Genomic DNA, 13911 nt, shown 5'->3' on the forward strand with positions numbered 1-13911 from the left:
ATCAATGTCTTCAAGATTTTAGAACTAGATCCTGAGCAGGAGTTATACCTAGCTAATTATTCTACATGCCTTTCCAACACTACCCTCCCCCCCCAAAAAAATCAACTCAGGAATACTTGAGCATGTTCTTGGCTTTATCATTAAAGACATTTAAAAAGTGAGTGACTGTACTTTGCATATGGCACAGCAGAAGGTGAGATGAACAACACTGATGAAGAGACAGGCCCAGAAAGGCCAAGCATTTTTCGGAAGAAATAAAATTTTGTAAGGTATTAACACTGTAGAAGTGGTAAAAAATTCATTCTTTAAACAAGTAAGTGCTTTTGTATGTCAAGGGTCTTGGGGAAAGTACCTCCTTCGATGCACCCCCACAAATTACAGTTTTAAAGAAAATTAGATATTTCTCATTAATAAAAAGACATGAACTAAAAAAAATGAATTATTGATACTAGTAACAACATATGAATCTCAAAATTAACTGAGTGAAAAGAAGCCAGACCCAAATATAAATATCTATAGATAAATCACAATTTCATTCCATTTATATAAAACTCTAGAAAGTTTAGGGGTGGATGCATTCATTCACTGTCCTAAGTGTGGTAATGGTTTCACAGATGTGTAGTTATGTCAAAACTATTGCACACTTTAAATATCACATGCCAAAATACCTCAATAAGGTTTTCTTTTCTTTTTTTTTTTTACTTCAGGGAAAGGGGGAGGGAGCCTAAGAAAATAGATTCCAGGGGTGATCTACTAATTCTTTCTTTCTCAAGGGCACCAGATGACCTCTGATTGTAAGATCCTTTTTTCAGTGCTACTCTGTGGTCTTAACTGTCGGTCTAACGGCTCAACTTTCTGATCTTATGTAGATCTGGCCTACAAAGTACTTCCATGCAACTGATCCAATTTCCTCTTGGATCTAGAATGCAGTTTTGGACTCCCTATCGCTTCCTTCATTTGCTGGGATGTTTCCTCCACTCTAAATAATTCAAATTTTCTCTCCTGGCTAGGTTAAGATTTATTTTATGGTATTTCTTATTCATTCCTGCAGAAAGATTTCTGTACATCTTCAACTTTCTCCAGTATTTACAGTCTAAACTGCTCTTTTGACATCTTTTTGTTACCTTATTTTATCTGCTTTCCATGTGCATGTCTTCTCAACTAGAATATGAACTTCTTCAGGGCAGGGGCTGGGTCATCTTTATCTTTATGTCTCTCCCAAGGCACTTAATAAGTGCTTAATAAGTGTCAGTTTAAAAACATCTCACTTTGATAGTCTTTCCAAAGAACTTTCTCAGCCATTATCTCATTTGATCATTACATCAACACTAGGAGATTGGAGGAGTTAGAAATATGTTAATTTTTCCTTTTGACAGATAAGGAACCTGAAGCTCAAGGTCACACAGTTTGTTTGAGACAGAGATGGAACAGATAATTGCAAATGAAGGTTTGATTCAAAGCTTCTTCTCTACACTTCTACCTGGAGAGGCCTTCACCTCCTCATTGTAAACTGTACTTTACAGCTGTTTAGCCACAGCTTCGCGTTGTTTGTGCCTATTAGAAAACTTGGCAAATCTGACAGACAAGATTTCAGTAGATTTCTGATAAGCTCTGAGTCACCAAAAGCATGTTTGCTATTTTGTTCCAAGTGCCATTTGTTAGGGACATTATGCCTGATATTTAATGATGCTGCACTACAGAGCTGAGGAAGCATAAATGATTTTTAAAAGCCTTAGAAAATGACAGCACTTTAATAATAAGTATGAAAAGTGGTAGCTGACAAGATGACCGGGGATATAAATGTTCTGCACTGGATCACACTATTTCTCTATGTATCATTAGAATTCTCTACCTAGCCTTGAGATTCTTTCTTACCAATCCAGGCAGTTAGCTCCTTCTCTGATGCAAGAGACTTGATAAGTTTGGTACAATTTATTTGGCATCAAATATTATTTGTTGAAATAACTCACCTGTCTAGATACCAGTCAACTTTACAGAAGATGGGTGTGGGGTTAAGTCAAAGAGATGGGACCACCACCTCTAAAGGCCACCAGCAGCCTACGATCAAAGATGACAGCCAACCTGAACCAAGCCCAGGGAGAGACTTGATTTATCCCCTCTTCCCACCACTGTCTTATCTCCCTCTGACCTGCAGGGATCCCTGAATGGCTGAAACTGTTATAGGGCACCTCAGTTCAGAGAGAGACACCACTGAAGTCCTCAAAACCTGCCTGCTCTAAGTGGGTTCTGCCATCCGCCGCAACAAGACAAAACATATAAAGCTTTAATGAAAAGTGACTTTAATACAGTGAATATACAATATGGAACACAAAGAATGTAACTTCTAAATCAAACACCTGAAGTTACCCATCCCCTCGTGGGCAGAAGTCAACCCAAAAGGGATTGGCCCAAAGCAAGGCCTGAAAGCCTGCCACAAGACTAAAGCACCTTCTGGATAGGACCCATGGAAAAGGGTCGGAAATGGCCAGACAAATCTGAGAGGAAAAGAGCAAAATCAAAATCAATATAAACACTGCCATAGTCACCTCCCTACAGGTATCTCACCCACATCTGCCTTAACCAGTCCAGTGTCAGGAAACAAGCCCGGTTTCTTCATCACATGTTTGCTGCTCCATGTGGCTTCCTTAGGTCTCCTTCTCCATCTGCCTTCTGCCTTCCTTCTCTCTTCTTCTCTCTCCTTTTTCTCTGCTCAGTTCCACCCTCCTTCTGGGTGGGGCAGGGAACCTGGAACTTCCCTTCTCCTAGGGACCACCCAGTTACAAAACCAGCCTGAGAATGTGGAAACCCTGAAGTTTTTCAGGTAGTCCTTAGTGGCCTCCTTAGGATACTCCAGAGTCCACTCTAGATCTGGGGAGGCAAATAAAAGACATTCTGCTCATTGGTCTAGGGCTGGGCAGGTCATCCAGTCTGGCCAATAGACCTGGAGGAAAGTCTCCATGCTGCTTCTGGGCCAGATCTTTGCCTGTAATAGGAAGGTTTCCCTCCCTACCTGCTTGGGGTGCTGCTGGTAAATGTAGTTACTGAACTTCACAAGCCACACTGTGGCCATGAGACTAATGCAAAAGAACTGCAGGGCCCTCCCTGGTGGCCCTAACATTAAAGTGTGGCACTACGAAGCTACCTACAGCCACTGCAATATGGGTTCGACTCCCCACCTGGGAGGTTACCCACCTGGTGTGGCAGACCTCTCCGGTCTCCAGGCTGCTTCCCTTGTAGCAGTGTGTTTCAGTAGATCTGCTTATTCTGTTCCCAACTCTCTCTGGTGAATCCTCTCACTCCCCCACAACCCCCTCCCCTGGCCTGTACCCCAGTTATTGAATGCATAAATAAATCTTAAAAAAAAAAAAACACACACCTTGAACCACGGAGCTTCCGAAAAGCCTTGGATCCTCCAATTCTAGACTTCTTTAGGAAAACAATAAATGGCCATGTAGTTTAAGGGAAAGAAAAATATAGGTGAATGAGAGATGGAGGAGGGGGCAGCCAGGGAGGAAAGAAGCTGCCCCAGCCCCATGGGGCAGCACTCTGCAGCGCTGAGGGAGGAGACTGAGCGTGCGCGGCTGCCGGGGCAGGTTTGGAGGCCTTTGGGCACAGGCCTGCGAGCCACGACCTGGAATAAACCACCTAAGCTCTCTGCACCTTAGCTTTCCTCTCAGTAAAAAAAGGGTGTGATAGTGACTTCTCGAAGGTACTGTAAGAAGCATTGCTCACCAAACAGGGAGAAACAAGGGAAGTGAAGTGAAACATGTGGCATAGTGCCTGACTCAGGAGGCCCTCAAAAAACTAGCAGTTACTATTTGCTCAGCGTTTGGAAAGGGCAGAAGGCCTTCCTGAGACCCCTCCCTCTCCCGGACCGCTCTCCATAAGCCGGTTCGCGGCCGTTGGGGTCTGAGGCCGCGCGCCGGCGAGGGGCGGGGCCCGCCGTTCCCGCCTGGAGGGTGGCTCCGCCCCCTCCCTCCCACGCGACCTTCAGTGCTCTTTAGGCCGGTTCCCCTCCCGCGACTTTCCCGCCGGTCCTCCGAGCCTGGCTTCCCCCAGCCCCGGCGCCCGCCCGAGTGAGAGGTTCCGGAGCCCGGTCGCGGGCGGGGTCCCCAGTGTTGAAGCTGCCGGCCAGCCCTCCCCAGCAGCCCCCGCACTGCCTCGGGAGCTTCAGCTGCCCCAAGGGGTGCAGGTTTGCTTCACAGGGTCTGCGGGCGGCGCCGGGGGGAGGAGGGGCGCTGGGGGTGGGGGTCAGTCCGGCCGGCCCCCGTCTCTGGCCAGCCTCCAGTCTAGGTCTCCGGCCGCCAAGTCCGCCCTCGCCCTTGGGAATCCTTGGCTGTCCAGACCGAAGGGAAGTAGGCGCCGGAGAGCCCGCTCCGCATTTTGATTCATCTCGGCCCTGTAAGGGTCACATCTTGTGAAAATACCTGTAAAATCAATTTAACGTTCAGTGCAGCGTGTAAAGACAGCTCTAAGAATTTAAAAGACGCCTGAGTCAGAGCATTTAAATGGTTGGGTCCCCTGTAGCAGCGTTTTAACACGTCTGAGTGCAGAGGGTGGAGAATCGAGCCTGATTGCAGCCACCGTTCACGCCCCGTAACATTTAAAAAGGGTGAAGAAAAGCACCCTAAGAAAACTGAAGTGGGCAGTCCCTCTAAAGAGAGAAAAACAGCTGACTTTTTTGAAATTTGGTTTGGTCTTTTCCGTGTGCGAAATTTGCCTTCAGAACTTGTAGATAAACGATAAACAGAACTGTTAGAACACTGAACTTAATAATAACTAAGTAGTGCCTTTTGTTGACAAGTCGATTGTATTATTAATTCTTAATGCCTCATCCAAGGCAAGAATCGTTATCTCAGTTTTGCAGGTGGGAAAAAGTTTGGCACAAAAAATGTATTTTCCTTCGATTCACACAAAAGCTACACAGCTGGGCTGCGAATTAAGTCCCTGCTTTCTGACTCCTCAGCTGCGTCCCCTCTAGACCATGTTACAAAACAGATGAGTAGCTACTTTGATGTTACTCATAAAAGGAGGGAGTAAACCAAATGTTCTGTGAACACGAATTGTTAAATCATAATAACCTTCAATGTCTGTTGTGCTTTGGGAATCTCAGCTGCCCTTTGGAGTTGATGCCTTACAGAAAAGGGGGGAGGGATGCAAAAAGGAAAAAGATGCCTAGGGAAAAAATTTTGCCTTCCCAGCCCAATCTGTGCCCATCTTTACTGGCCCTTTGTGTTGATGTCATTCTTTGCAGTGTACTTCATGTTCTGACAAAAGCCTGACAGCTCACATCCGGGCCTCAACCACCTTAACTACCTTTGGGTTGATCCTTTGGCACTGACCTCCTGTCAGTCTTCTTGTCATGCTCTTTCCTCTAGGTGCTCTTTACCACTGCTGTTGTGTGAAAGCCAGTTGTTCAAGTGTGGAATGATTTGTCACTGCTGAAGGATGATTCTAGAATTAACAATCAAAAAGACACTAACTGATCTTAGTTGAAATAAGTTAAAGAAGCACAGAAAGTATTATGGAATTTGATAGCTAAATTATTTGATTGGGGGACTGGGAACAGACTTGTTCTCCCCCCCCCCCCCCCCCCCCCCAATTCACTCATAACTGGAAAGTAGCACTCAGTTTAACTTAGACATAATGGTTGGGGGAGGTTAACCCTCCTGTTTATAGACTACTGAATTGGAAAGTTTTCTTTCCACAAGAGGCTCATTTTTAGACAACTTGGAACAAGTAGAAACACTTATGTGCTTGGAATGCAAAATGTTTTGCCATTTATAAGGTTGTTTGTCCATAAAACTTGTGTAAGAGCTTGGGAACCAGGATGTATGATGTTGTACCTCTCTAAAAGGGGCATATCTGAGGTCCCCCTTCTCCCTGAAGCTTGTAGACAGCAGATGTTCCAATCCAAGGTAGTTTCCTCTGAACCAGCCAGGCAGTTTATTCCTCTTTCTGTGTTGTTTCCCCCACCCCCCACTCAGTCCACAGATAAGAGTCCCAAAAAAATCAGATGGCATCTGGAGATTTCTGCTCACCTGGGGAAGGGCAGGAGATACTCCAGCAAGGTAAGGATAGCCATTAGCAAGAGGTTTGATGACTTTTCCAGACAGCTCTTACTCAGGTTCTTGACTTCCACAATAAAAAGGATTTATAATATTCACCAATATGGGGTCTCTCACAGAAGCCTATGTTTTGGGGGAAATGAGAATACATGGTTCTTAAATACCCTTTTGGAAAGCAGGTGACACCCACTCCTGTTCAGTACCTGCTTGTGTAGTAGACTGAAATCTCAAGATGCTGCCATGCTCTCTCAGCATGCACACACTGGAGAGAAGGGTGACCAGCAAACATCTTGTTCTCCAAAATAGCAGATCCTTCTATATCTTGATTTCTTCCATATCTCAAATCCTTTCTATATCTCAAGTCCTTCAAGAACTTGAATGGCCTATATTTGGGCCATTTTCATATTCATGTTTCAGGGCCTTAGGGGAAAAAACAAAGAGGTGTCTTATTGTCCAAAGTGACTTTAACTATGTTCCAGTGAATGTAAATTTAAGTGTTTGGTAAGTAGGCATAAAACAGAAGACCCCAGGGCCTCCCTGGAGGTGCAGGGGTTAAGTTTCAGCGCTATCAAACTATTACCAGCCACCATAGCATGAGTTTTTGGTCCCCAGCCATGTTGCTGACCCACAAGGCACAGCAGGCCTCTCCTGTCTTGCCCACTGCTCCCCTCAGCAGTGTATTTCAGTAGATCCACCTGTTCTACTCCCCACTCTGTCTCTGGTGAATAAACAAATAAAATAAATCTTTTTAAAAAGCAACACAGGAACCCCCAGCAGAAAAACATGTAGGAAAAGAAATGGGAAGAAAGCCCCTTGAGGGGCCTCCCTGGTAGTCTAGGGGTTAAGTCAGAATCCTGGTCAGAGCTGGCCCACATGTGGTACAGCAGACACCCACTGCTCCCCTTGTTCCCTGCATGGTCTCTAGTGAGTCCCTTCCCCCCCACACACACTTCCCCAATCCTGCATCTCTGTCGTACACCCCAGTTCTATACACACACACACACACACACACACACACACAAGCATTCCTTCTCAATTTTGTTTATGCAACTAGAGAGCATATCCAAAATTGAAACTTTCCATATGTTCCACCTTCCTCAAGAACTATTGTTATTCTATGTAAATGAGGCATTTTGGATATTGTTGATTCCTTTTTATTGATTCTGCTTGTCTAATATTTTCTAACTGCATTTCCATTATTAAGATCTTAGTTTTATTAGCTACTTATTTCCTAATTCTTGAATAGTATCCTTGTATATAACATAAATGTTATTACTTTGAATACTGCCCCTAGTTTATGTACTAAAAAAATGTTCATTTGCTTTAAAAAACTTCTTTATTAAAAATCTAGGAAGTGAGTATTACGCTAACATTATGCTCAACTATATAAAATAAGAGGCCATACTTCCTTTGCTTTCTGTTACTGTGGGGGACGTGCCACTAAGTGTGTAGCAAACAGCTTCCTCCATGTAACCTGAGTGAAGAGGACCTGCTGCAGAACCCACATTTCAGCAAACTGCTGCTGAATCTCTCCCAACATGTGGATGAGAGTTGCTTAAGCCTCAGCCTGGTGAAGGAGCAGGCTCAGGTAAGGGTCTTGGGAGCAGGGATGACAGGAAGGACAAATCTTCCTAGAGAGGAAGGAGCCTCCCTGGGGTCTTTTGTTTTGTAGGCATGGCAGGAAGTTCGACTGCATAAGACAACATGGTTGAGGTCTGAGATTTTACAAAGGGTCATTCAAGAGTTGCTCATAGACTACTATGTGAAGACACAAGACGCAGATTTATCTTCTGAGGACAAAAAGGTGAGGCAAGAGAGACCATATTGGAATTGGTTACCAGCTATAGGAGTGACCGGGCCAGTTATGGCTTTATTTGATTATGATCTGGGAGCAATAGGAACTTTAAGTAATGGTTATCAAAAAGAAACGGACTGTATTTATAAGGGAAGATGTATGTTGTTAGGGTTTTTGAAAAGAAAGATTTGAGGAGTGAAGACAATGGTAGAAACGATCTGAAGAGGGTAACATGGCAGAGGACTTTGAAAACATGTGAGGAACTGGTTCATGAGAGTTAAGGAGGTGAGGTGGAGGAGGTTTTATAGTAACTACTTTTTTTTTTTTTTTCTCTCAGTTTCATGAGACCCTTGAACAGCGGCTGCTTGTGACTGAGCTGACACAGCTTTTGGGTCCAAGCCGGGAGAGAGAGACGCCTCCACTGCTGGGGCTGGAGCAAGCGGACCTTCTGGAGCTCATGCCGCCCTCACAGGTTGGAGGTGGACAGACAGTGGGACTGAAGCAGCAGCATGGCTCAATTTCTCTTATTTTTGTTAAACTTTATTGTTTTGTAAAGATGATACAAATTCATGTTGGTTAAGCTCATATTAGATCTAGGTATGCAGTGTTACTGTATACTAGCTTGACATAAATGGTATTATATCTTCCCATTCTTGTGTATAGTATATAATCTGTTTTCAATTAATAAGTTTTGGGCTTTTTTTTAAGATAATAAATAACCCCAAATAAGATACTTCCTGGGCCTCTCTCATGGCACGAGAGGTTAAGTTTCGGCAGTATCAATCTGTCTGCAGGATGAGATAGATCTCTGGTCAGGGAGTGACCCACATGGCTCAGCAGACCTCTCCTGTCTTACTCGCTGCTCCCCTCAGCAGTGTATTTCAATAGCTCTGCCTGTTCTGCCCCCCACTCTTTCTTTGGTGAATCCTCTTACCCCTGCACCTCTGGCCTGTACCCCAGTTCTTGTATGCATTAATAAAATAAATCTTTAAATAAGATGATACGTCCTACAGCATTATTAGCACAATGTCCACATAATTAGTGTACTTAGTGTTCTTGCTGTATTTCCAGTAGGATTCCATGGTATAGATGTAGTATGATTTACTTAAATAAATCTTTTTAAAGATTTATTTATTCATTTATGCATATAAGAACTGGGTTATAGGCCAAAGGGGCAGGTGGTGAGAGGATTTACCAGAGACAGAATGGGGAGCAGAACAGACAGATGTACTGAAATACACTAAGGGGAGCTGTAGGCAAGACAGGAGAGGTCTGCTGTGCCCTGTGTGGGTCATCTCCCTGACCACGGATCAAATTTAGGCCACAGTGGTAATAATGTGACAGTGTTGAGACTTAAACCCTGTACCACCAGGGAAGCCCAATTTGCTTAATCTTAATGATGGATATTGAGGTTGCTTTCCTCATTTTTGCTGTTAGAAACCACATTGAAGTGAACATGCCAGGTCATATGTGTCTTTGCCCTGGTGTTAATGAGTTAATGAAAGTGGGATAGGTAAATCAGAGAAGAGAATTTTTTTAAAAAAAAAAAGATTGATTTATTTATGCATTCAAGAACTGGGGTACAGGCCAGAGGTGTGGGGAGTGAGAGGATACAAGAGGCACAGTGGGAAGCAGAACAGGCAGACCTATGGAAATACACTGCTGGGAGCAGGGGGTAAGGCAGGAGAGGTCTGCTGCTCCATGTGGGTCACTCCCTTGGTGGGGATCGAACTTGTGCCGCAGTGGCTGCTTCATAGTGCTGCGCTTTAACCACTTGTGCCAACAGGGAGAGCCTGGTACCTCCTTTTTCATTCCAATCATCTTGACATTCATTTATTCTTTGCTAATTTCATAGGCTACAGAGTTCCCTGATGTCTCTTGATGCATTTTGTTTGGTTATCTGTGAGAGTGTTTTTACCAAATAAATGTTCATCGGCTGGATCTTCCTAGTTCTAATGTTCCACCTGCATCTGTCTTTTGGCTTGTGGTTGTAGGATTTTGTGTGGATGAGAGCTCGACTCCCACTAGAAATAGAGGAACAGCTCAAAAAGAAGTGTTTCACTCTACTCTGCTACCATAACCCCAGTTCAGGTGAGTACAGCTTGCTTTGTTCTGTCAGCTGTTGGCCTTCAGGCCAATGAGAATAATGTATTTAAATTTTAGATTTGGGACAAAAGTTGAGAAGCTTTGGAGAGATTTATGTGCTTGCTTCCTTGCTGGCAGAATAAAAGCAAAGAATTTTGTAAGGGTTCCTCCAACGCCAAGCTGAATGCCCCCATGCTGCAAGGAGTGATCAGAATAGAACGGACAGGAGTGTTCAGGCTAGTAGTTTCTCTCAGTCTTAATTTCTATGATTTAAGACTTAAAGGTCAAATAGAATTAAAGGTAAGAATGAAGAAAACTTAGTATGAGCATGTGTCATTTTAACAAGGCATCAGAAGAAAATCTGGAAGAAATGGGGAGCACAACAGACTGCTGGTGCTTTAGTGTAGGAAAGCCGATGATCACTCTGAGGGGAGAAATTGATATTGTCAAAATATTAACAAAGAGTAAAATAATAGCATGCCATTGATGTAAAAGAAAAAAAAAAAAAGAAAGAAAAAGAAATCTAGAAGAACACAGAATTCGTAGAGCTATATACATATATAGGGGCACTGAAAGTGACCTTAGGATGGCAGTAGCGAGGAGGGTTTCCCCTCCATCGTCTGTCTTTTTGCCCAGATTCAGACAGCGAAACTCTGAAGGCAGCAAAGGTGTGGAAGCTGGCAGAGGTCCTGGTGGGTGAGAAGCAGCAGTGCCAAGATGCAAAGAGCCAGCAGAAGGAGCAGATGGTGCTGCTGGAGAAGAGGAGTGCTGCCTACTCCCAGGTTGCCAGGCGGTGGGCCGCCTCTGGCTCACCCTGACCCCATGCGCACCTTGGGGAAGTAAAGGGTTCTGATCTTCCTTTGCCACTGCTTTTTGTTTACTCCCTTCTTCCTGTCTCTTGGGGGGCGCTCAGGTGCTTCTCCGCTGCCTCTCCTTGCTACAGAGGCTTCTTCAGGAGCACCGGCTGACAACTCAGTCCGAGCTAGACCGCATCAATGCCCAGTACTTGGAGATCAAGTGCAGTGCCATGATCCTCAAGCTGAGGTGAGCCTCGACCCCAGTGGACCCACCCCTTGCCTCTCTCTGTCCACCTCCACCCCCATCTCTTTGTGAGTAGTCCATAAATGGCACAGCAGTTCTAGCTTTTGGACTACCCAAAAGCTACTCCAGTGTTCTTGAGCCTTATATTTTAAAGCCTTCTGAAATAGATGGTTTACTGTCAAATAAATTGTTTAGGAACTCAAAGTGACCCTTTTTGTCCTGTTTTGCCAAAACCTTGATCATGGGTGGGTATTGTGGCCACATTCCTAATGCTGCTGTGCTCAGAGATCCTCCATTGAACATGTCTTTCTTCCCTGTGTCAGGATGGAGGAGCTGAAGATTTTGTCTGACACTTACTCTGCTGAGAAAGTGGACGTTCATCGCCTCATTAGGTGAGAACTTTGGGCTCTAACCTGTTGCAGTCATTCAGAGCTGGTTCTCACTTTTGCCAGACGCATTCATCTTAGGGTGCTCCTGTTTCCTGTCTACTTTTGGGGGAAGCCAATCCTTATATTACACTTTCTGTGCTGGGTTCTTAGGGACCGTTTGGAGGGGGCCATTCGCCTACAAGAGCAGGACATGGAGAAGTCTAGACAAGTCCTGAACACCTATGAGGTCCTCGGGGAAGAGTTTGACAAGCTGGTAAAAGAGTACACCCAACTCAAGCAGGCAACTGAGAACAAACGCTGGGCCCTTCAGGAAGTCAACAGGGCCTACCGCTGAGTGCCGCTGGGGCCGGAGGCATGGTTTCTGCACAGGTTGCACCCTCTTCCTGCTAAAAACATCACCCCACCGGAGGCCACCCTCACGCCAGGGGGTGTGGGGACACTTGTTTGAAACACTGCGGTCATTTAGGCACTTTCCTGGTTTCCATTTTCACAGTGACTGAGTCTTTTTTGGAAAATGTAGCAGATTGATATAATTTTATGTATAGCTATTTGTCAGTGTCAGCCCTTTATTGTATCTGATTATCTCATGAATAAAATATTGTATATTGTCTTTGGATTTTCGTCATTTTCCTTTGGGAAAAGATGGAAGTCCTGTGGGTAAGAAGGGGTTCTGAGTAGATCCAAATAGAGACAGACCTATAACTACAAAAAAGAGTGCCAGCCTGCTCACATACAGTCTTGGTGTTTGCATTCTTTTTTAAAAAATAAAAAGAAAAAATAAATAAAAAGATTTGGGCCCTCCCTGGTGGCGCAGCAGGTTAAAGCACAGCACTAAGAAGCTTAAGCCACTTCCGTATGAGTTCGATTCCCGCCTGTCCCGAGGAGGTCCACATGGCGTGGCAGACCTCTCCTCATCCGCCCGCTGCTCCCCTCAGCAGTATACTTCGTCGATCTGCCTGTTCTGCTCCTCGTTCTGTCTCTGGTGAATCCTCTCACCTTCCGCATCTCTGGCCTGTACCCCAGTTCTATATGAATAAATAAATAAAATCTTTAAAAAAAAAAAAAAGGACTAAAATCAGAAGAGCTAGATGCTAAGGCAAGTAGGTAACTATTCTTTTACAGAGGCTTATCGGTGGGGTGGTTATGATGAAGCAGCCAGGCATCCAGCTTGGACAGGACAGGACAGGACAGGACAGGACAGAACAGGACAGGACACAAGCCTGATTCCCTTAGATATGGTTTGAGAGTTAACTTCTTTTTCTGAAAACAAAAGGTGGGAAGAGGTCACCCTGAGGAAACAAATTTCACAGTATTCAGTCCAGAAGGAGACAGGGCCCTAGCTAGTGTCAAGTCTGGGACTGAGAACAGAAGCAGAAGGCCTTCATGCAAAATATTTTCCAGGGCTCTAACTCATTCTTTTGCTAGTATCAAATAATGATGTTCTTGAGTTGGGTTAGTTGGAGAAATTAAAGTTTTCTGTAAATAGTGCTTAGTGCTATTCATAAGCAAATATTGGCTTACACAAAATAGCTATTAGATAATGGAAAAATTTAGAAATAGTCAATATTGTTTATTTCTATGGGTATTTTTCCAACTTCTTTTGGAGAAAGCTTTCAAACCTATATAAAAGTTAAAAAAACATTGCCATAAATACCAGTATACTCTTAGATTTAACAATTGTTAACATTTTGATTTTCTCTATTTTCCTCTTCTTTAGTTAGGTAAACTTTTTTTTTCTGAATTATATTTTCTGAATCAAGTTATAGATACAACATTTTGTTCCCTAAATATTTAAACAGGCAACTCCTATAAATAAAGGGCCTCTCTTATATAAGTGATACAATTATTATACCTAAAAGATTAATAACTGCATGTCCATTATTCAAATTTTCCATTTTTCTCCCATGGTGTAGGGTTTAATATGGGTTCATGTATTATATATCTGGATGTTAGTTTAATTCCCAATTTTTTTTTCCTTTAATGAGATTGACTTTCTGAAAAATCCACACTAATTACCCTGTAGAATGTCCCATTATCTAATTGTTTCCTGTGGTGGTTAACTTGTTCCTCTGCTGTCCAGTGTAGTAGCTACTAAACAAAAGCAGCTATTTAAATTCAAATTTAAGTTAAAATAAAATTAATAGCTGACAGTTACTGTATTAGTATAGACACATAACATTTACACAGTTGCAGGAAGTTCTACTGGACAATTCTGTAAGCCTACGTTTCCTGTAAACAGGTTTTATTAGATTCAGGTTAAACATTTTTGTGAGGAATACTTTAGAGATGACATTACATACCTTATATTACATCACCCTGGAGCCACATCAGGTCAGACTATGTTACCATTAATTATGCTGAATGTGATCACTTTGTTGAGGTGGTAACTGCCAGATCTCTTCTAGTATATAAAGGTACATTTACCCTTTGCAGTTAGTAACATCTGGAAGTGAACATCAAAAATCTCAAAATAGTTCTTCCTGACCTTTATTACAGCATTCAGCATCTCATTTTATTAGGTGCTCATCCTTAA

At 43.5% G+C, this 13911-nt stretch overlaps 1 protein-coding gene across 1 annotated transcript; it reads left to right on the forward strand.

The window, feature by feature from the left end:
- Positions 1–4036: 4036 nt before the first annotated feature.
- Positions 4037–12033, forward strand: HAUS4 (HAUS augmin-like complex, subunit 4). Its single transcript, XM_004694648.2, has 10 exons — positions 4037–4192; positions 5988–6071; positions 7514–7656; positions 7741–7872; positions 8201–8335; positions 9858–9954; positions 10585–10730; positions 10862–10992; positions 11313–11381; positions 11529–12033. The coding sequence occupies exons 2-10, from the start codon at positions 6017–6019 to the stop codon at positions 11710–11712; spliced, it is 1092 nt and encodes a 363-aa protein (XP_004694705.1). The 5' UTR covers positions 4037–4192; positions 5988–6016; the 3' UTR covers positions 11713–12033.
- The last annotated feature ends 1878 nt before the right edge of the window (positions 12034–13911 follow it).

This window comes from Condylura cristata, unplaced genomic scaffold (assembly GCF_000260355.1).
Source record: "Condylura cristata isolate star-nosed mole 26May11 unplaced genomic scaffold, ConCri1.0 scaffold00045, whole genome shotgun sequence".
Taxonomy (NCBI): Eukaryota; Metazoa; Chordata; class Mammalia; order Eulipotyphla; family Talpidae; genus Condylura; species Condylura cristata.

Bases quoted from the DNA above. Each gene is read 5' to 3' on its own strand.
- HAUS4 (XM_004694648.2), top strand. From the start codon at position 6,017: ATGGCATCTGGAGATTTCTGCTCACCTGGGGAAGGGCAGGAGATACTC. The intron at 7,657-7,740 runs GTAAGGGTCTTG...TTTGTTTTGTAG, and splicing joins TGGTGAAGGAGCAGGCTCAG to GCATGGCAGGAAGTTCGACT. The intron at 9,955-10,584 runs GTGAGTACAGCT...CTTTTTGCCCAG, and splicing joins CTACCATAACCCCAGTTCAG to ATTCAGACAGCGAAACTCTG.